Below are 23,547 nucleotides of genomic sequence, written 5' to 3' on the forward strand. Positions count from 1 at the left end.
TACCTTTCATTTGATATCATTTTTTTGAAAATCTATCACTTAACCTGCTCATTGGGGGGTATTTAAAATAGCAACTTTTTTACAAAAATTAACTTTTTCAACTTAATTTTTGAAAATGTTGCGGAAATACTGCGTCCTTCAAACATATATCAAATTAAAGCTTATTTTGTGTACTATAAAATGAAAAAAAAAAATTTGTCCCGACACTTTTTCTTCTACATTTAAACGGCTGTCGTAGTTTAAAAAACACTATTTTTGTGTTAAAATTTTTGATTTTCGATTTTAAATTTTCAACTTAAAAATGCTATTACTTTTTGAAAAATGTATATATCAGCACAAATTTTTTTTTCTATATACATTATAAGTACATCTTTCATTTGACATATTTTTTATTAAAATTGGACAATTTCCCCTTATATAGGGGGCGTTCAAAACTTGAAATATTGTAAAAAACATAGATCTTTTTCAACTGAACTTATGAAAATGTTCCGGAAATACTGCGTCCTTTAAACATATATCAAATCAAAGCTTATTTTATGTACTATAAAATGAAAAAAAAAAATTTGTCCCGACACTTTATCTTCTACATGTAAACGGTTGCCGTAGTTAAAAAAACACTATTTTTGTGTTAAAATTTTCGATTTTCGATTTTTAATTTTCAACTTAAAAATGCTATAACTTTTCGAAAAATGCATGTATCAGCACAATTTTTTTTTTTCTAAATACATTATAAGTACATCTTTCATTTGACATACTTTTTATTAAAATTGGACAATTTCCCCTTATATAGGGGGCGTTCAAAACTTAAAATATTGTAAAAAACATAGATCTTTTTCAACTGAACTTTTGAAAATGTTCCGGAAATACTGCGTCCTTTAAACATATATCAAATCAAAGGTTATGTTATATACTATCAAATGAAAAAAAAAAATTTGTCCCGACATCTTATCTTCTATGTGCAAATGGCTGTCGAAAATTTTAAAAAAAATGTAATGTTTGCGATAAAAATTACATTTTATCGGGATGTTTTTTGTACTTAAAACTGCCATAACTTTTTCAAAAATGAACAAATAAAAATAATATTTTTTTGTATTGAAACCTTAGATATTTCCCTTTCGTTTGATATAATTTTTTTTGAAAATCTAACACTTATTCTGCTCACTGGGAGGATTTAAAATAGTAACTTTTTTACAAAAAATAACTTTTTCAACTTAATTTTTGAAAATGTTCCGGAAATACTGCGTCCTTTAAACATATATAAAATTAAAGCTTATTTTATGTACTACAAAATGAAAAAAAAAAATTTGTCCCGACGATCTATCTTCTATACGCAAATGGCTACCATATTGAAAAATATACTATTTTTGTATGATAATTATGGGTTTTGTATTTTATTTTAATAGAAGTTGATGTTGCTTTTGCAATTATCCATCAATTTTTTAAAATTAAACACTATCTACAGATTTGCATCGAAGCGTTTCTTATGATAGTGATTTTAATCACTGTCAGATTAAATCTATACTGGACCCAACTATGCAATGTCTCCACTATGCCGCGACCCCACTGTACTACCGTTTTTATTTTGCATCTAGATTGATGTTCATTTAAAATTAATAAGTGGAGCTAATGAAAATTAAAAAAATGTATACCTTAAGGAGACTAAGTTTGACATTTTGTTTAATTGTTAGGAAACTTTATGGTATTCCTAAATAAATTAGGAAAACAATTTGAAATAATAATAATAATAAATTGTTTAAGAAATTTCGGAGATAATGCAAATGTGGATTGTCATATGGAAAGAATGCAAAGTGGTTCAGATTCAGAAATATTTTATCGATGTACTATGTCTATTAAAGAACATACAGCTACAGTTATTTGTAAAAATAAACGAGAAGGTCGCCAAAAGGGAGCACAAGCATTATTGAAGGTCACTTATCTGCTTTTTGAATTTAATTTAGATTTAAAAAATGTTATTATAATTATAAATTATAACATAAAATAAATTTATTATAAGGTAATATCTAAATAATAATAATAACCATAAAAACCTTATGCTTTACACAGTAGATAGGTCTGGTTAGGTTGGGTTTTTGTTTTAAATTAATAATATTTTTAATATAGTTTTAATTTTAAGTAATATTAGTCACAAGTGATCAATTTTTATTATATAATTATTGTATTAGGGCTTTTTGATCATTACAAAGAGAAATAAACTTATGCAGACCAAGACGAAAGTACGCCGGATTGGAGCTAATATATATATTTTTTTTTCAAAAAATATATTTAAGTTACATATAACTACCAAGTTTGTCAGATTAACAACTAAATCAAACAATAATAATATTTATTTTTCCAAGTCAATAAATTTCGCTCAGGATATAATTTTTAAGTTATAAGTAATGAATTATTGTCGTAATAGAAGTATATTAGAAATTGGGACTTATGAATTACATTTAAAACTTTCTAATTTTCTAAGACAATCACTGCGGAAAATCTTCGAACAGAAGATGTATCATATGATTAAATTAATTTCAAATCATAAAACTAATAAATTTGTATAAAAGTCCGGTACTTTAATTTTTTTAAAAATGGGAGGACGATTTAATTAGAAGTTACACAAACTTTTTTTTTCGTTGAAAAAACTGAAACACTTAAGTTGGGTCTTAAAACAAGTTTTTTATCGAAAAAATTTCCGATGGAAGGTAAAGGGGGCTTAGGAAAAAATTTAAAACATTCACGACTCATATCCAATTTAAAAAATAAAAACTGCTTTTATTTAAAATCAGATAATGGGAATTCCATAGTAATACTGAACGAAGAAGATTATTATGATAAAGTATCAAAAATGATTTAAAGAGGGTTTTTATTAAGAAATTAAATATAATCTATTAATTAAAATGATAAGGAAGGCTGTAAATGTTATCAATAGTTCAAAATTAATAATTTAAGAATAGTTCAGGTTTTTATTAAATTTTCAAATCCTAAAATACCTAAACTATATGTTTTGACAAAAATACATAAGCCAGGAAATAATAATGTGTCGAATATTAATTTAGATTATATTAATATTAATTATCGATAAATACAACAATTAGTTTTCTTAAAGGCTGGCTAAAGGATCAAAACAGAACAAGATAAAATAAAAGAGCTTATTAATTTAACAAAATTATGTATGAGTTAAACAATTTTTTAGTTTTAAAATAAATTTTATGAGCAAACTGTGGGCACAGCAATGGCAAATCCACTATCACCATTTTAAGCAGAATTTTTTCTAAGTAGGTTGGAAACAAATTTAAAACGTATCTATGGTGATTTTCCAAAAAATTGAGTTAAATGTAGATGATATTGTTGCGGTAATAAACAAAGATTTTAATACGGAGGTCTTCATACAACATTTATATTCTTTTTAATCATCGATTAAATTCACATACGAACAGGAAGTAAAGGAAATATTGCCATTTTCGGAAGAGTAGATGGGGAACTATATTTTGTAATTTATAGGAAAAACACACACACGTTCAAGTACATCCTGAATAACTCGAACCGCAGCTGGCAATACAAAATGACAGCTTTTAATAGTAAGGTTTACCAACTAGTTAATATTCCGACGAAGAAAAAAATTTTTGATAAAGTACTGTGGTTTGTAAGAGAAATAGTTAGATTTAATGGTAATAACAAAATAATAATTTCGAAATTAGTCCGAACACAAAAGTAGAATAAAGAAACGAGGGCAGCTAGTACACTAATTACCGCGGAGAAACAAAAAGTAATTAAATCACCCATTTTATATTATTCGGGCATCTCAAATGGACTAGATATAATTTTTAAGATCTTTGGAATTACTTAAGTTACATCTAAAAGAAATAATTTAAAAGATTTATTAGGTATCCCTAAAGATGAAGAAGAAAAAAGGGGGAAATCGAGCATTTATAAAATACAATGTGAAAGTTGTAATGATTGTTATGTAAGACTAGCAAATAAAAATATAAGTGTTAAGTTGATAAATTTCTGTTGGCTAAACATTAATTGACACATAATTACTCCATTAAAATAATAAAACTAATTAAAAACGTAAATAATTACATAGAAGTTAATATAAGGGAGGCAATAGGAATGTTAAAAAATAAGAATAATTTATTTTAGTGGGCCAAGCCATTGAAAAATTCATTATTAAACTTGTGCAAACTGGTAAAATGTGATAATATTACTTAGTGATAATGTCACTGTGATAAGGTTATTATAGGTATAAAGGGTTTTTTCCAGGTCGGAGTGTCAGTATGTGTTTAGCGTTGATGGTGGTAGCTTTATTTCCAAAATTCGTATCCGCGACTTTTTAGTAATTTTATTTTGTGGCTTTTTGAGTTAAATATTTTTTAATTTTAAGTAATATTAGCCACAAGTGATCAATTTTTGGCACATGAATTAAGCTATTTATACTAGGTTCAAAAAACTTAATACAATTTTAACATAGAAGATGAGCAAAATAAATTCATAGATCCCAGGCATGATGCTGTAGTAAATAGCTGAATAACGTCGATTTTAGTATAATACGGGGTTTAAGGCAATAGTAAGCAATTTTAAAATTCTCAAGTAATACAGTGGTGTCATATAGAAGGGAAATGCAGGGTAAGCAAATTAATAATGGTGGGAAAAAGAATATAAAAAGGAAACATAAAAAAAAGGATGGGGGACGATACTGGGCGAGACGAGACTGAACGTTTTGTCGAAAAAACGTCGAGTTACGAGTTAGGACGTTGATGTAAGAATAACTTAATAATTTTGTAAAATTTAATTAATTTTTGTGTTAAATTTTTATATTATATTTGACTTTGTGTTTAATACGTTTTTAAATAAAATATCTATATAAAAATCTGGCTTTAGCGCAAGTATTTTATTTACCGTGTTCTTAGAATTTGTGTGTGTGTGTGTGTGCGGCTAGAGTCTAGGTTGGACTGCTGGTCCTTTAGTCAATCTTAATAATTAGTGTACGAGCTGGCTAGTTTTTGGGCTTAACCGTCCTTTAGTGGGTATAGTAAAAAGGTAGTTGTGCTGGTGGCTGACAAGGAGCCACCCTTCAGTCTGCTACTTTTGAGCTAGACTGTGCTGACGGGTCTAAACTCTACCTCTTTAGTAGTCCACTAATTTGAGAGATTGGGGCTGATCAGTTTATCCAACGGGAGGAGCTCGAACGACGAACTCATCGTCAATATATATATATATAAAACATTAATAATCTTGTGTTAAACTTTTGTGTCTACGTTGGAGACGTACGACAATGCCAATTAGATAATATAGCCCAATTTAAACATTTAAGATAAAATTTTTATGCACTGTAGAAACTAGAAATGGACTTTAACTTTACATTTATAGTAAATCTCAAGTAAAACATTTTTTATGTACACATACACTGCAATTAAAGAGTCTAGAAATTATTTTAAGTTCAACTAAATTCACTTAATTTCTAATAGAGAATAATTTGATAAGATCACAGAATATATTCATCCATTAGGAAGAAAAGATAATACAATAAAAATAAAAATGCCTAGTATGCAGAGATTAGTAAAAAATTACTTAGTTTTTTATATCTTCTGAATAATTTCAAAAATTGAATGTAGCTGGTTATTGCATGCACCCTTCAAATGCTGTTATCACTATTAGAATTGTGAAAGTAATACAAACTACTATTTTGTTAGACCAAAATTATGGAGTTATTTAAATTATACATGAAAAATTTTTTATTAAAGTTAAAACAAACAATAATAATGTATTTAATTGCACTAGTTTACAATTGACGAAAATTATTTTAGATAGTTTTTTTTTTTGTATAAAATCTTATGCCAAGTCTAAAAATGATATCAATTCAAAAAGATTTTGAATTATTGCATAATGTATTTTTTATGTGTGTTGCTGAAAAGTGTTTTCATTGTACTTTAAAAAATTTTTAATATTAACAAATTTTATACTATCTATAACTTATAGTGATTATTTAGTATTTTTGAATCTCATAAAATGGTTCATGATAAACAAATCACTGTGCAAATATTTTATTTTTTGATAATTACCAATAGTCAGTTTATTGTTTTATTTAAATTAGTCTCAATTTTTTGTTTGTTTTTTTATAGCATTCTTTTGTAAAAAACCAACCATAATCTCTAATACCTTTATCTCAATATCTTGCATTGTCACATTACAATATTCAGTATATTTTTTTGCTGATAAAAATGTTCACCATGCATCACATGCAAAATTTTTTATATGATAACTTTTATAGATAATCTAAAATTTTATGAAAAATATATGAATTTTAATCACAGATATATAAAATATAACAAAATTAATTTTTTACAATCTACATAAACATTATAATTCATAAAAACTGTCTACTTTTTGCATTTTTTACTTCATTTTCAGACTCAACGTTAAATTTTACAAAATAACTATTAAATCTTATAAATGTAACTCAAAAATCTTTTTTTTATTTATTAAGTTGTGTTGTATATTATGAAAAATATAATAAAAGAACTCAGCACTAACATATTTTAAGTTTACGTCAAAGGTTTCTCAACAAATTTAACTCTAAACTCTTAAAAACTACCTAGTACCTTCATAACTCAACAAGGAAATTAACATAATAAACTTTAGTATAGATTTAAATTTGGCAATGATTGACATAGCTAGTATAAATAGCTATAATTTGATTACTAAGACTAGTAAAAATAATTGAAAATTTTTATAGAAATTTTTTCTTTGGAACCTATTACTTAATTAAAAAAAAAAATGTCAGGACTTTTTTTATTTTTTAAGTATATTTTTAAAGCTTTTATTTTATCTTTGTTTAATGAGTGCAAATGTTCCAGAACATTATCAAAATTTGAATTAAAATTATTTTGTAAAAACATGTTGCTTCGCTTAAAAAGTTCTTTTACCTAGAGATTAAATTAATTTTTATATAATACTTATTAGTTGAATGATAGTTGTCTTTAATGTTTCTCATATAAATTTAATTGAAGTTTGTGATTTTATAAAGCTATAACAAAATGAAAGTGTTTTTTAATCTATCATTTTAACTTAAAAATTAGAATGTTTTTTCTTTTAATTTTATAGTAAATTTAAAGTTATTTATTTAAAAATTGTTAAAATATTCATTTGATTTAGTTATAAATAATGTAGATTTTCTGATGCTATGAGAAACATTTCAAAATTGGTCATATTTACTGAAAATTCTATGATTTTTGGATTTATTAGTAGCTAAATCTTAGAAATTTAGTTATTAGATAGTTTTACTTTTCTCATCTTAAGAGTATTATATTAGATTCAATTTTACATTAATATAAAAGATGCAGGTATTTGAAACATCAAAAATTGATGAAATAATTTGATATGATTGACTAAATATCATCTTATACTAGTTTAATTTACATGAAAAGATGAGTCGTTGTACCGCATCCTAAAAAATAGTATAATGTTTTTTTCAGGTTTTACATCCACATATAAATGTTTTTGGTTCGTTATTAAGATTATATAATCACCAAAATTTTGGTAATGGCTGTGAAAAAAAACTTGACGAACCTGGTATTTCTAGTCCTAAACCTGTTACTGGGCCTAATTATAATATTTTGAAAAAACTGAAAGAAGAAATGTCTAAGCTAGAAAATCCAGAAGATTAATTATAAATAAGTAAAATAAAATTATGCATAGATGGTTTTTTTTCAACTCAAGTAAACTTTTGTGAAGTGTAATTCTTTGCATAAAAAACACAATAACATATTGGTAATATAAATGTTGGACCAGTATTAATATAGAAATAATTATTTGACAGCTTACAAGGTAGAATTAAACAATTTTTATTTACAATTAATTTTATTTGTTTAATGCCTTTAAAAAATGTTTATTTTTACACATAAATATATGTATAATAATATTTATTTTGTATTACTTTATTTATAATTATAAGCATAGGCAGTATAAAGAAAACAAATGATCAAAACCTTCACTGATATATTTATCTAGAGACTCTTACAATCCTAAGTCTGTACTTACTTAAATAAGTTAAACTATTATTTGAACAGTATATTTTTTTCAATAACCATAACTGCAATTGTAAATCACTGTTCTTATGACAAAGTTATTTTTTAAAACTTTGATTAACAAAATCATAAATATACAGTTTACAAGTAATAATAACTATAAAATAGAGAATAATTATATTATTGCGAGTAAGGTGAAGTACTTAAAATTATGAACTGTTATTAAATGTCTGGTTTATAAATCTGGTATTGTTTTCAATTCATGAATGAAATTTGATGAAGTTCTCATTGCCAATGTTATACCACTTTTATAACTAGCAGGTATCATAATATGTTTAGTAAAGTGGATACTTTCTTGTTCTTCTCGTATAAGATTAACTACTTGTCCTAGTTGAAAAAAAAATTAAAATTTTGTAAAGAAAAAGCATTTAATTTTAATTTACCTAATACATTAGAAATTTGCCATGAACGATTAGGGTGGTTAGCTAAAGGCATGAGATCTGTTAAAGGAGTCCATCGTGATAACACATCAGCTCTTTTTATCATTAATACAGATGGAGAAAAAAGTTGTGGTCTAAGAGATTCCATTGTTGAAATGGTAAGAGGATTAGTCATGTAAATCTGAGCACATTCATTAGGGCATAAAGGACTATAAGTCACACCATAAACCATTTGATGGTGCCAACTATCTGGCACAAAAGAATCTGAATTGATACCACGTTGTCGGTTTAAAGTCAATATTGGTACAGCACCTATTAATTAAAATACCAATTTTTTTTTACTATATATAGTAAATATATTCCTTAAATATAAGGAAACAATTATAAATTTAATTCATGATTCAACAAGTTTACCTTTTTGTATCCAACTAGCCAACCAAGTAGCTAAAGGTACATCTATATTTGCATAAGTAGGAAAAAATCTAGCACTGATTAAAGAATTTGTAACAGTTTCTAATGTTCTAACTAAATCATCTGCTGTACAACCAGCTACAGAACGTGATTCTAAATAAGATATTAATGGAGCATTTTCATTTCGCAACCTTGTACCAACAGTTTTGAGAATTTGTTCAGTATTAAATGGTATTCTTAATGCTAACTGAAAATATCAAGAATCATTGGTAAATATCTACTTTTATTAGTCTTGTATATTATTAAATTGAATCAAAACATTGATAAAATTAATGAACCCTATTTTATGAAAAAATATTGATTTTTCAGGTAATAAATTTTTTAATTCAAATAAACAATCAGAATTTTAATTGAATAAATAAAATACCAAAGTATTCATAATTGCAGTTGCACCACAAGCTGATACTCCAATTTGATTTATTTGAAGTTGAGCAGCTTCTTTTTCTGACCATACCATATTTTTTGACCAACTTAAATCATCTACCCGCATTTTTTTCATATTCTGACATACTTCCTGGATTAAAAATTATAAAAATATTACTTACAGATAATGAAATTTATGCTTTATTATTATATTACTATAGTATCTGTATTGCGTCTAGAACAGCCATTACGTTCTTCTTTTAAACTATTGTGATAGCCATTCAAACTTGCACAAGGAATAATCAATGGTTGTGAAATACTAGCATTATTAATACTTTTCAGTCTACTTCTCTTATCATCTTTACTATCGCACCCTTTAAAATTTACTTTAGAACAACTTGGTATAGGTTCTTCAGAATTAGTTACTAGATTACTATTAACAATACACAAAATAAATACATGATTGTTATATTAATAACTCAAAATATTACTTTTCTTGATCATTGGGATTGGGTATTTCAATATCCTCATTTTCAGACTCATTTTCTAAAACTGGTTCAGGATCAAAATCCATTTCTAGATAGTCCATTAAAGGTGAAGAACTTCTATTTTCAATTAGTGCTCTATTTACTACTGGTGGTTCTTGTCTATCTCCTCGATATGTATATATACAACAGTCATCATCAACATCACTATCTTCTTCATCACAGTACACAAGACTAGCAGCAATCATATGATCACGACGTGCAGCTACATCACAGTTAGCACAGCACTGTGAATCACTATAGCCATTAACTATATTATTATTTAACCTAAGAAAACAAAATATAGAATATTACCTATATTAAAATTAATAAATGTATATGGATTATACCTAAAAGTTTCTATTTTTGGGTCAGAAGTATCTTTTTGATCCGATTGCTCTTTACTAGAGCTCTGTTTATCATGATCATTCTTATCATTCATTTTAATGTACAATTATGGAGTCGGACTAGCCGAAAAAGAAAAAACAATAGTAGACATATCGTTTTAATAAGGTGTTGTTTTTTACGCTAAAAAAAGCTACTATATGAATTAATAAAACAGAACAATCTCAAGACTAGTACAATAATAATAAAAAATCTAATATTCAGAATTATTCAACCAAGCCTTAATAATTTATTGAATAGATTCACAATTGAGAGTGAAAATAACATTACATTATATAAAAAGGTATAAAAGTGTTAACAAAGTTTATATAAAGTTATGTGTACATTTCCGTAGCTAGTGATAACAAATAATTATAGATTGATATCAATCAGTGTACTCTTATATAATAAATATATGTTTGAAAATTTATATGTCTATTAGTTGGCTAACCTGTATAATATAGAAAGAGACCCGCTAAAATACAGAAGAGATGAATTTTCCGCTTCACATCCTGTAACTCGACAAGTTCACTGTTCTGTCCAGGCAGTTGTTATTTTTTAGAGAAAGATAAACGTTGCGTGTTCTTAAATCTGAAAAAAATTATTTTTGATTGTAATGTGTTAACTCTGAGCTTTAACTATTTAGATGTGAAATTCCGTCTTATAAAAAAAAATTATATAGAAAGGAACTATGCAGTTAGAAAAATGATTTTGGTGAGTTTTTTAATTTTTATTCAAGTATATGGGTATATATTGATTTATTTTATATGAAATAAAATGTTGAACATTATTACATAACAACAAATTAAAAACTTAATGAAATAACTAGATAAGTCTACTATTAAACAATTTTCAAGGGAGGCATTTTACTGAATTTTTTTCAATTATAGCAAGAATTAAAATTTTCTTTTAAATTAAATATCAAAATATAATATTTGTTTTTTTATTGAAACATCAAAAATAAATCATATTTATTCAAAACTAAAAAAAATATTTTTTGAAAACATTGTACTTATTTGATCGTTACGCTTAACTCTTAAATTATTTGTTAAAAAGAAATTAAATCGAAAATATAAAGAAGTCTTACTCCAAAGAGATTTGAAAAATTTAGATTTTTTTGGTTTCAGCTAGTTGTTAGAAATATATTTTCAATTTCAATAAATTATTTTAAAGGATCTCCAGATTATAGTTTCAAAGATATAAATTCAATTATTTTACTGTTCCAGCTACTCTGACTTAAAAGTATATTCTTTGATCTATTGACCTCAGTAACATTATATGTTAATCAAAGTATAGTTAAAGGAAATACTATAAATTTGTATTCAATTTTGATAAGATTCCGTATTAAACCTCAATAAAATATATGTTATGTTTACTTATATTTCATAGTATTCTATATGTGTGTGAAATTAATATTATATTATTGTAATTTAAAAATTCAATATTATTCACTAGTTGTTTCATCACTCAAATTAAACAATCCAACCCCTATGCGGTTTTCTAAACTTAAAAATAATAAATATGGCATTTTTTAAGATGAGATACCATTATTCTTATTTATTAACCTGTCTCAACATTGAAGAACTCCACTAAAAACATTTAAGATTAAAATTAATATATTCTTAAAAGCCGTATATAATAAAAATTAGGTATTTATTTATATAATTATTACGAGACAATCCTAAAGTTAATAATATGTAATACTATTGAGTACAACTACAAATTGATTTTATTTATAATTAAACAGAATAAATTTATAAAATGTGTAAGAGGTGTCAACATTAATTAAACCCATTACCGAATAAAAGAAGAGTTAGGATATATGGAACAGTGAGGAACAGCAAAAAGGGCAAAAGATCAAGTAACTCTTAGTGAAGCTTTATATTTACAAAAGACAGGTAGTCAAAAGAATCTATTTTATAGAAATTCGGAAAGGAAATTAAGATCGATTACATGTCTACAGTCAGTTAGGTTTGTGATGTTTAGTACTAAAAAGACAGTAAATTATTAGACCAGTATTTCAGAAGTTATTAACATATGTATTCCTAGGAGGGAGAAAAAGTATGAACAGTATATGACTAGTTACAAAATAACAACACCTGCGTCTTCCTCTAGATATCATAAAAAACATATAAAATGTTAAAAACTTTCAAAATACTGGTCTAAAAGTTATCATCAACAATTCATTTTTTTAGATCATTAATTATTAAATAATCTAATTAATTATGTATGTTGCTATATATAATAATAAAGTTGATATCATTATAAAGTATACGGGATGAACATAAAAAATACTTCATGATTAATAAATTGAAAAATAGAAAATGTTTTCTATTTTTTTTTATTCGACAAATTTATTAAAAAAAAAAATTAATAAAATAAGCCTTCAACTCTATAATTTATATTGCTTCATATTCAGTGCCACCCTTAAAAACCTGTCATCCGGGGTAATCGCACTCTGTACCCCACAAAATGATACCCTACTCATAGCTTTTTATCAAAATAATGGATTCTGTCATATATTCAATATCTTTTATTTTCATCTTGTGACAATGGTGCTCGTTACTGTCATGTCCAAGATTATAAGTAAAAACTCTAAGTGTGAATTAATCAATTAATTGATAAACGAATTACTATGTATATATTTTATCCTTTGATAATAACCAAAGAATTGGTTTATTATTTCATTAAAACTAAATCAAATCAGTCTTGATTTTTTTATACTCGTGTAATATACATTATATATATATTTATATATAGTACATTAGTTATATATGATGCATTAGTTGAAACTGTTGAAGCTAATATTGACCCATTATAGTCTTAATGAATTTTAATGATAACGGTAAAATAATTTTTAATTATTATTTAATTTGAATAGTACGATCAAAAAGTTTCGAGGAATATTTTTATACTTATAAGAAAATAAGTGTTTAAAATACAATATCGTGTTAATTGCAAAAATTATCTGACCGTGAAAGTTCTACTTCTTAATAATATGAATTCTTGTTAAATGATACGTACTACTGCGTAGCTACTCATTTAGGTAATAATTGATATCCGATTTTTTTTTTACTTTGCTATGTACTTATAAACATTGCAGTAACCCAGTTTATTTTGAGGAAAAGTGTAAAATCATTAATTACTTGTAGTCTTAAAGTGGACTTATAGTATATAAATTTAGATGCACCCAAGTGAATCAAAAAAATTGACCAGTCATGGTCTGCATGTTGGCTTGACCTGTGTATTTTTCATTTACTAACAAACCACTAAAAAATTGAAGAATGTTTAGCTTTTTAAAATTACTATGAAAATAGGTACTAATTCTTATTATTAATAGATAATATTGGATGAATATTAAATGTTCATCCAATAGATCAATAAGTGTATTACATTTAATAGATTTGTTATGTGTAATATTCTTATGCTGAAAATACTTACATAAAAAAAGTACTGCATTTCATTAAATATAAAAATTTAAAAAAGATAAATAATACTTTCTTTTTTAGATTTATAATTACCAAAATTATGACTGATGCCTTTAATGTTCATCTTTTTTTCTAACCCTAATTATTAAAATTCTACGAAACGTGTATTTGGTTTAATCTGAAACGCACGTTCCTCGTTGCTATGGAGAAGCCCTTCTTAACTTTTTGCTGAACAACAGTATTTTCTATTTAATGTTTAATCTTAGTAATCGTTTTACCGAATAAGGAAGTGTTTATGCAATATATTTAAAAACTAATACATATATGTACTCACCACATACTTAGGACTATAATCGTTTTATTGGTCTCTTTTTTTTTTTATGTCTATAATGTTGATTTAACAATCGACATTTTTTTCAAAAAAAAAAATAATGTTGTCATTTATTATTATAAAAACAAGAAAGATTAATCGTGCGGATTTTACTTTCACATTAATCGTTCATTCGTTTTAAATGTAAATCTCACGTAGAAATGTGTGGTTAAACACCTACACACATGTGTGTATACATTTTCGTCATTAGTAATATGATTTTAATTTTTTTAACAAAGAAAGTGTTAATTGGTCTTCAAATATCTGATAATTTATACTTACTTACCTATAACGTATTGATTGTTGGAGCACGATGCTCTGCTTTCCAAATCTTAACGGGCCGTGAAAACAATTGCTGGAGGATTGATAGAGAATGCAATCTTTAGTATTTTGTTATGATATAAATAAACCATGATGTATTTGAAACCATTAATTCTCATAAGAATCGAATTTCACCCTTCAAAAACTAAATAGTCATACAACATTCACAAATAAAAAAATTTACCAATTATCAATATCATTTCATTTTAACTTTACAGAATAAAACTATAATATAGTGTTACGTACACTCAGAAATATTTATTAACATTTTAAAATTACTTAGATACACCATAATACTGTTCAAAGTTTTATTAACTAGAAAAATCGATTAAGAACTTTTTTGCACCTTATATAGAATGGGTCATTAATCATCTATATACTTACTCCAATACCGAAATAATCATTTAGAGAGTAGTCACCTTACGAAAACAATCATCCAACACGCACTCATAAATCTCAAACCATTTACACGAAAATCGTATCTTATACTTAAGTAAATTGTAAAGTATAAAAATAATAATTTATTGAGAACAAACTTAAAGCACATTGTATATTATGTATACATGAATTTCTGGACTGAACCATATTAATATACATAAATAGAGGTTAGAAAAAGTCTCTTTGTCCCATTTTAAAAATNTTCTGGACTGAACCATATTAATATACATAAATAGAGGTTAGAAAAAGTCTCTTTGTCCCATTTTACACTTATTTTGGTCTATAACACCCAAAAGTTGACATATTTGAGTGATACTTTATTTTTTAATAGAATTTTTAGAGAAATTCTCACGTATATTTTATTTTTATTTCCGATAAATATTTAATAAGATATCATGAATACCCCCTTTAAATTTGTCGATTTCTTCATTTTACTAATTATCATTTTTTTTTAAATATTGGCCATAACATTGGCATTTTGTAAATTATCAATAACATATCAAGTAAACCCTCTTTTTGTATGTACATTTAATGAGATTTAAAGTATATTTTGCTTTTAATTTTGAAGATTAATTAACATCCTGTGTAGAAAAAATATTAATTTTAAAGATATTTAAAAACGCACATCTTTCAACCCCTATTTATGTATATTAATATGGTCCAGTTCAGAAACACTCTGCGTAATATACTGATCTACTCGAATTATAAATAATAATTATTACTATAATAAAATAATAAATATTATTAAAGCATATTGATTTTCAGCTGTAAAAACGAAAATGTAAATTTTTGAAATTTGTTATAAGTACGAGAAATAGTTTTAACTTACTTTACGGAACTAAATTTTTCTTTATAAAAATGTCCATTTATTATTTCTAGGCTATTCCTTATTGCCTAAGTAATGCAAATTATATAATTAATATTTTAAATTTTGTTTTCTAAAAAACTCTTCTTCTTCCTCGCCTTAATCCCAACTACTTGGGGTCAGCCACCCTTATCCTAAACTTCCACTTGACACTTTGTTTTCTATAAAATTATCATTGTAAAAATTGCATTAATTTCATTGTTCTACCAGATAAGCGTTGAATGATAATACATTATTTAGCTTATTTAGAGAAATATTATTCCTTTTTTTTTTTTGGTAAATATTTTTGAGCTTTTGTAAAATGATGTATTTAGGGGAGGTTTAAAAACGTATATAAATATAAGTTTATTTCAAAGCAATAATAGGCGAATTACTTCAATGCCGTTATATTAGTTGTTCGCAATAGAAATTTAATAGGTTTGTAGATAGCTAATAGCAGTAGTATATAGTTGAAGACACTCACCTGTTCTACACATGTAAAATCGATTCGTCATCGTTCCAATAGATCTTTGGGACAAAACCTATGTATACATTACATTTGTATTTTGAAACGTGATATTATTGTTGGATCCTTTTCATCATTATTATTCGCGTGGCTTTATGGTTGACGAACCAAACGGAACGGCTAGAGGCATCGGAGAGATGTACTCTTTTTGTCTATCAAGGTCGTGTTTTGGGAAGTACAACGTCCTACATGTGAGAACAGGAACTTCGTGATCATCTACTTGGTTTTATCAAAGATCCCGCAAAACGATCAGCGCCATAATGTACTTATATTGTTATATATGTTTTCTTTTTGTGCATAAACTTAAAGAAAGGCTTAATTCATCTACAACTAAAACTTATTTGTCTATCCATTCGTGCACAAATAAGACCAACGACCACAGATGAATGGAAATTAATTGTACTTGACTTTATTTATTTAAACAAGGCATGAGTATTAAAATGTTAGAATAATTTTGTAGAATTTTAAACAACTACGTGAGAACTTATCCTATTATTAGACATGGCGTATTTTTCATATATTTATTGTTCCCATTCCTTGCGGTAGTTTATTTAAAAGTTATATGAGTAAGAAAATCTTTAATGAATTGTGATCCATAAGAATATCTATTGAAAAAACCGTTTAATTGTATATCATCTAAAATTACTATAGCCGTTTTAGATAATAGTTGTATGATAATAAATATTTTCTTGGGAAATAATATTAAATATTTAAAATAGTGTATTGTAACTGTTTAGCTTAAAAATTTGTAATATAATGCAATATAACAATTGTGAACACGAATACGTGACTCGCCTACTCATCTTATGCTTATTCAAATTATAATGAAACAATTGATTTGCTTATCGTTTAATCTTATTCTCAATTTCTAATTGACTTTAAATAAGATGAAAATGTATTATACACTAGGTTAAACAAATGACCATTAAATATTATTATAAAAGAAGCTCGATTAACCGTCACTCTCTGTTATCGTCTCCATAATTAAAGCTACGTAGCCTAAATAAAGTAATTTTGAAATTATAAAACTACAAATGTTAGTTTCTTGTAAAATTACATGTTAATAGTATAGTTTTTCTGAGAAAATTAATGAATCTAGTAAGCTAAATCTCTATGAAAAAATGGGCAAGAAATAGTTTTTTTTATGACTATTTTATCATGCAATAATATATTAGATAAAAAAATAATTAGTATTTTATCATTTTTTGTATATTTTGAAATCACCTTTATACATAATCACGTATTATTGCAAAATGTCATAGTACAAACAAATGTTCAATATCATAAAGTTGGTGCATTAACTACAAAGTTAATCATTAACACAATTAAAACATTTGTCAACAATTTTTTATCTCACCAAAGTAAATAAAAAATGATAAATCTTAAAATATAATGGTTGTTCTAACTGTTATAAGATAATGTTTACTCGTAATTAATTTTTTAAAATAAAAAAATAAAAAAAAATTATCTTATTAAAAACTATGAAAAGGTTTTATTTTATGAATTAACATTTTTTTATTATTTTAATTATTTTTATTTCTATAGAGGACATATAGCAACATATCCATAGAATTAGAATAATCTAGTAAAGTAAAATGATTCGGAGTACTAATATAATAATGTCAACATAATATAACATATATACAAAAGACGCAAGATTTCTAAAACATTGAAAGTTAAGTTGAAAAAGTTGACTTTCATAAAAAAAAGTTACTATTTTGATTTCCCCTTTTAAACAACTAAATGGACAAATTAAACAAAAAAAAAATATATATCAAATAAAAGAACATATTAATGATGATTCAAAAAAATGTTGACTTAATTAATTCATTTTTGAAAAAGGTATGAAAATTTAAAGTCAAAAAAATGAAAAAAAAAATCGAAATTTTCTGATTTTAATAATTGTTATTTTTTCATATGCTTTTCCCTTATGTTTAAATAAGGGTAATAATAGGTTCAACTAAATACTATTTATGATAATTTGACGTTTTTTTAACAATATTTTGTAAGCAATATCGGTCGGTCCAGTAGATGCTGAGAAAAAGTGAAAACAAACACAAAAAAAAAAAATTTAAAAAAATATTATGGTAAAATTAACCCTTTCAACTTTGCAAGCTAAAAAAAATAATTTAGGGAGTTATTAAAATTTCTAATAATACCCTAGAAATTTATTTTTCCAATATCCATCTACATGTATGTTTATTTGTAACGTAATTCATTATTATTTGTTGAACTAAATGAATGATGATTAACAAAACAGATTATGATAATGTTTTAAATATTGTACAAAAAGCAATTATGAAACAAAAAAAAGGAAATAGCACTCATTGAACTATAGTTATATGAAGGTTAGGAACATAGGACTGCAGTCATCGAACCATTAAGATCATTGTTTTAATGAAATTTAAATTAACCACATAAAGTAAAGTTTTATATTAAAAAAAAATTACATTTCTGCAAATTAATTTCAATTAAACATTTTTAGTTCAATTTTGTTTTTTTATTTTTTGGAAAGACAATTTTAATATCAATGTATAATTTTATTTTAATTTATGAAATAAGTTAAAAATTTATATATTTTTATAGTTTAATAGTGTAATTTAGATTTAAACGAACAATACACTTTGAAGAATATAAAACTTTAAATAGAAACGCTTTTCATTTTAATAATTATTTATTATTGCAAAAATTTTTAGACGTAATGATTTTTTAAGTTCGTCATATCATTTAGCATTTCATAAATTTAAAAAATAAATTTGCGAGTTATCCAAGAATTATTTGGTTCAGCTTTATATTTAAAAAAAATAATTATTATTTTCGTCTGTATCTTAGATGAAAAAAATATATATTATTGAAATTTCGAATTTACTTATATATCAGTATTGAAAAAAATATTATCAATTTTATATTATATTATTTTTATATTTCTTAACTTCAATTTATATTTTAAAAAAACGAAGATAATTTATATACAATTAATATTACTGTAAGACATTATCTAAAATTCGAAAACAGCATTATGATTTTTTTAATATACACAAGTAGTGTAATTTTGACAAAAAGTATTCAAAATTCGTTCACTATTATACAATTTTTATCTCTATTTATCAAATTTTTATATGCGTTAAAAACTTCCAATATGTCGAAATTCGGACATTTTTTAAAAAAATCATGAACATATGATGAGAGTATATGATTTATTGTTCACATTTCTTGTTTAAATGTTTTAAATGGGGTTAAATTTTTTTAACTGTCGGATGGATAGTTGCAATAGTCGTTTGGTAGTTTACAAATAATAATAGCCCTAGCTAAGCGTGTGCGGGAATCACTTGGCGTGACCACGCCGCAAGTGTACAATGTAAAGAGACAGGATGTTCTATGTTGGCGTATCGTGGAGCATGAGACAGTGGAGGTGGTGAACAAAAAGAACGGCTCTAGCAATTATCGAAAGCCTCAAGGCGTGCACATTATGACACACTGTCGTGGTGGCGGTTGAGAAAACGTGACTTAAGGTTAAAAGCGCTGCACGAGATCTATGGTCGTATCCTAAAATCGATAAGGAAAATTTTCGTGATAAAATATTATTATTGAGAACAATAAAAATAGCCAAATTATTAGATAGAATTAATAAACACTAGTTGGGGTATGAAACGTAATAGTGCAGTGATGAAATACTATACTGGTATTTTTAATTACTAGACCTTCTATTGGTGTTATTGCTACGATTTACCCCAAAGGTACATAAAACAATAGTACCCAAATGACTTTCTCGCTTTCAATTATGTTAGACACTCCTTCCATTCTCATTTGCATACTGTGGTGTTTGGTTACGAAAAATATGATATGTAGGTTTTTATGATCTTTATGTACAACTTAACAATGGAGGTACACTAAATTATAACATAATTATTTTTTACTACACAAACTATTTTTACTCGTATTAATAGTTCCAAAGTCGAACCGTTCAGACCAAACATTGTTTAACCCATAATTTATTATTTTTTTGACAAAATCATTTCTCCTGAAATAATTATACACACATATGATATCATATTTTAACACTTTAATTCATCAATAAATGATGGCATAATTGACTAAATTCATAGAAAAAGTTTAAACTTCCTGACAATTTTGTATCTTATATATTTTATAGATAATTACTTTATATTTCTATAATACTTATCTTGTATTATATTATACAGAGTGTTCAGTAAGTAAGGCAACAGGTAAATTGTTACAAACAATGAGAAAAATAGAAGAAACCCCTCTGCTACTTACTGAAAACCCTATATAGTTATATAATTATACTTATTATGTAATTTATATTATATAACTTCAATTGTGTCAAATCTCATGTCATGAACAGCGCTTACTCAATACAAAGACACAGTATGTGCTAAGGGTGTGAATACCAGGGATTGGAAAAAAAATACTTTGTCGCTAATGTATAAAATTGGAGTATCTTTGTATCCTCCATTGTATTGCGTTCCTTGCTTAAATAATTTGGGTGTCTGTAGAAGTCTACGATTTCATAGAATAATTATAATGTAACAAAATAAAATGTATTAAAAAGTAGAAAATAAAATAATATAAAAAACATAAAAAAAGCTTTTAGAAAATAATCAGCATATAGAAAGACGAAATTAAATATCATGTCCGTTACGTTTAATAAGCCAAATTGCCCCGAAGCTTTTATTTCTTATTGTTGTAAAATCGAAAAAATATTTTGAACTTTAGACTAGGGATACGTGTCCCAGAAAAGTTAATTTATCCGTTCTAAGTTAATTTCGCCTTCAAACATGGTGATGATTTTATTAAAGAAATTAGAGTTACCAAAAGTATACATTTGAAGTGTTGGCAATATAATATAGTTTCGTTTGTAAGTATTTTCATTGAAGTAAAGTTTTAAAATTCAGGGCTTGATTTATCAATTCGTGGATTCAGTACATTTTAAAATGTGCTTAAAAAAAATTGTTGAAATTCTTTTTTTTTTGGTTTTTCTTAGTATTATTTATTTATCGATTAATAAGTTGTTAAATATTTTATATGCCTATCCCTTATTCCTTATAAGGACACCAACTTTATTTTTTAATGATAAAATAAAGATTTGAATAGATTAAATGTTAAAAAATATTTACGTTTTCATTTAAATAAATAAAATTGTTACCATTTATATGTACAAATGAATATACTTTTAAATATTTCACCACTTATAATTAAAAAAATTAATACTTATTGAATGAAGACTATAAATTTAATGCTAAAAACTAATTTTATAAACAAAATTTATACTAAAAAATTTAAAAACTGAAATTTTAGCATATTTTTATTTTGAAATTTAAAGTTTTGAAAGATAAATCTTTATTAATCAGTTGTATATTTACTTATTATTATTTTTACATGTAATATTGTTTTATTTAATGAAGAAGTATCATTTAAGTGAATATAATTAAAACTTAAAAACTTAATTATTAATTTTTTTTAATAATACGCACTGTTTCAATATATATTTTTTTATAAAAAGATATTATGTTATAACTTTATTATTTAAATATTTCAAAAATAAGGAGAAATTTGCTTATTTTGTGTTTTAGAGTTATTTCAGTACCGTAATAGAAAACAAATTGATAATGTCAGAACATATAAAATTTTTCTTTTTTTTTTTTGCAAGTTTTGTACCAAATAAAATGTTAAGACTTAAGCACGTATTTATTTTTAATTTAACAATTAATATTTATATATATGATAACGTATACGTCTAGCTTATTTCAGATTACTTTCATTTCAAAAATGTAATTTTGGTATTCACGTGAATAACTTAAAATTTCTCATCAGAACAAAAGAGTTTTAACACGAAATTTTAATTAATCCGGATAATATATCTGTCAGTTTTTATAATAAGTCATTGAAAATCTTTAATATTTTGATTGTGTTTAGAAACTTAAGAATCCATAAAAATATTCAAATTTTAAAAGAAGCTTTTAATATGCTTATTTAAAAGAAGTTATTGAAGTACATTCTAAAAATATGTTTTTTATTTTTATATTTCATTTTATTATGAAAAAATTTAAGTCATGGACATGTAAATGAACTGATTAAAAATATTGCCATATTTCGAGATTTTACACAACTATATTAAGATATTTTTTTTTTCAATTTATTAAGTGATATCAACTATATTAAATTCTCTTTTTTAAATTTATTGATAAGTTAAATTTAGTCTAATGAAAGCTGGGAATTTTCAAGGTCAGATACAAAAAAAGCATGATTACTTTTCATGTATGGTTATCATTGACGATTTTTAATACCTTCTCAGTTTCGCAACGAAACTAAACAGGTTTATTAATATTTTAATAACTAAGTTCAAAAAGCTGTAGAAATTTAACGGATGAACTAAAATAAGAGTTGTTGATATTAAAATTATTCTTTAAAACTAAACTTATATAATAATTTAGATTAAAAATTGTTTTTTTTTATGTAATAGAAAAAAGTTATTAATGATAATTTTGAAATTATCTATGTTTTAAAAATTTATTTAAAAAGAAAAAAGAGAAAAATTATATCAAAAGTTATAAGAGTTGCCAATTATATCTGTCTGATTCTATATATATAATATATCAATTATATATCAATAATTTATCACGAATGCTTGTTTTTAACTATCATAGTAATAATAGCGCAAAACAGTTATCTAAACATCATTCGTATTATGGTGTTTTCGTGGTGCACGATGTAAGTACCTATAGGTCATAAATCGTACTAATCATCATCACGGATTGTTGTTCGTCTGTTTTCTAAACATTTGCGAAATTGTTCAAAATCTATTTGCACATCTTAGAAATGTGTGAATTGGATCAAATTAATTAATCTAAAAAAGCACAAAGTTAAATTAAATGACAAAAAAGTAATATACGTAGTGTGTTAGGTATTTGCATTTGGTACAATTAGAGGCAGTACCCTAAGATTATGACTTAGAAGACGTGTTAGCCGAGAAAAATCTTTTTTCTTCATTTATTACTTTCCAAAATGTTATGTAGTATTAGCAAAAAAGACCTTTAATTTGGTACTTGAGAAGATATTGGTTGAACTAAGGCTTCCTAAAATGAAAATCTGAAGGATTAACTTCATAATATCAATTATTATTCAATTTTTTACCAAACAAATTAGTTTACATTGATACTTAGTATTATTCAAATATTGATGCAATTAATTTTCATTCATGTATTTTAACAAGTTATAGTTTCACGGTTGAAAATCATTACAATTTTAACATATTATTTATCTGATCATATTTAATAAATTATTGTATTTTTTTATTAATTTTCTAATTTGAAATAGTAATTGTTTAATTATTAAATTTACATTGAGTAACGTAATAGAATTTTTGCCCTACAAAAAATATATCTAATTG

General features: G+C 24.9%; 3 protein-coding genes across 4 annotated transcripts in view; 2 read left to right on the forward strand and 1 right to left on the reverse strand.

The window, feature by feature from the left end:
• Positions 1 to 7,925, forward strand: part of LOC126896310 (microprocessor complex subunit DGCR8-like) — a 17,426-nt gene extending 9,501 nt beyond the window's left edge. The window contains exons 10-11 of the mRNA XM_050668976.1: positions 1,759 to 1,927; positions 7,476 to 7,925. Coding sequence (XP_050524933.1) covers positions 1,759 to 1,927; positions 7,476 to 7,667 — 361 coding nt within the window. The 3' untranslated portion in view covers positions 7,668 to 7,925. The remainder of the gene's footprint in view (positions 1 to 1,758; positions 1,928 to 7,475) is intronic.
• Positions 7,926 to 7,981: 56 nt separating this feature from the next.
• On the reverse strand, positions 7,982 to 10,519 carry LOC126896308 (uncharacterized). Its single transcript, XM_050668974.1, has 7 exons — positions 10,176 to 10,519; positions 9,793 to 10,113; positions 9,518 to 9,734; positions 9,306 to 9,452; positions 8,882 to 9,125; positions 8,471 to 8,779; positions 7,982 to 8,414 (listed from the first exon to the last, which is right to left on the reverse strand). The coding sequence occupies exons 1-7, from the start codon at positions 10,265 to 10,267 to the stop codon at positions 8,263 to 8,265; spliced, it is 1,482 nt and encodes a 493-aa protein (XP_050524931.1). The 5' UTR covers positions 10,268 to 10,519; the 3' UTR covers positions 7,982 to 8,262.
• Positions 10,520 to 10,724: 205 nt separating this feature from the next.
• LOC126896295 (cadherin-23) overlaps positions 10,725 to 23,547 on the forward strand; it is a 34,567-nt gene continuing 21,744 nt past the window's right edge. Inside the window, exons 1-2 of one of the 2 annotated variants that reach the window (XM_050668949.1) lie at positions 10,725 to 10,923; positions 11,957 to 12,180. The gene's annotated coding sequence lies outside the window, so the exon portion shown is untranslated. The remainder of the gene's footprint in view (positions 10,924 to 11,956; positions 12,181 to 23,547) is intronic. The other variant, XM_050668948.1, reaches the window with a different exon arrangement.

Source organism: Daktulosphaira vitifoliae, unplaced genomic scaffold, assembly GCF_025091365.1.
Source record: "Daktulosphaira vitifoliae isolate Bord-2020 unplaced genomic scaffold, ASM2509136v1 Scaffold_1, whole genome shotgun sequence".
Taxonomy (NCBI): Eukaryota; Metazoa; Arthropoda; class Insecta; order Hemiptera; family Phylloxeridae; genus Daktulosphaira; species Daktulosphaira vitifoliae.

What these genes read in the sequence shown, in the direction of transcription:
- LOC126896308 (XM_050668974.1), bottom strand. Translation starts at nt 10,267, where the DNA reads ATGAATGATAAGAATGATCATGATAAACAGAGCTCTAGTAAAGAGCAA. An exon ending in CCAAAAATAGAAACTTTTAG is followed by an intron (nt 10,114 to 10,175) that starts GTATAATCCATA and finishes TTGTTTTCTTAG; the next exon opens with GTTAAATAATAATATAGTTA. An exon ending in GCAAATTTCTAATGTATTAG is followed by an intron (nt 8,415 to 8,470) that starts GTAAATTAAAAT and finishes TTTTTCAACTAG; the next exon opens with GACAAGTAGTTAATCTTATA.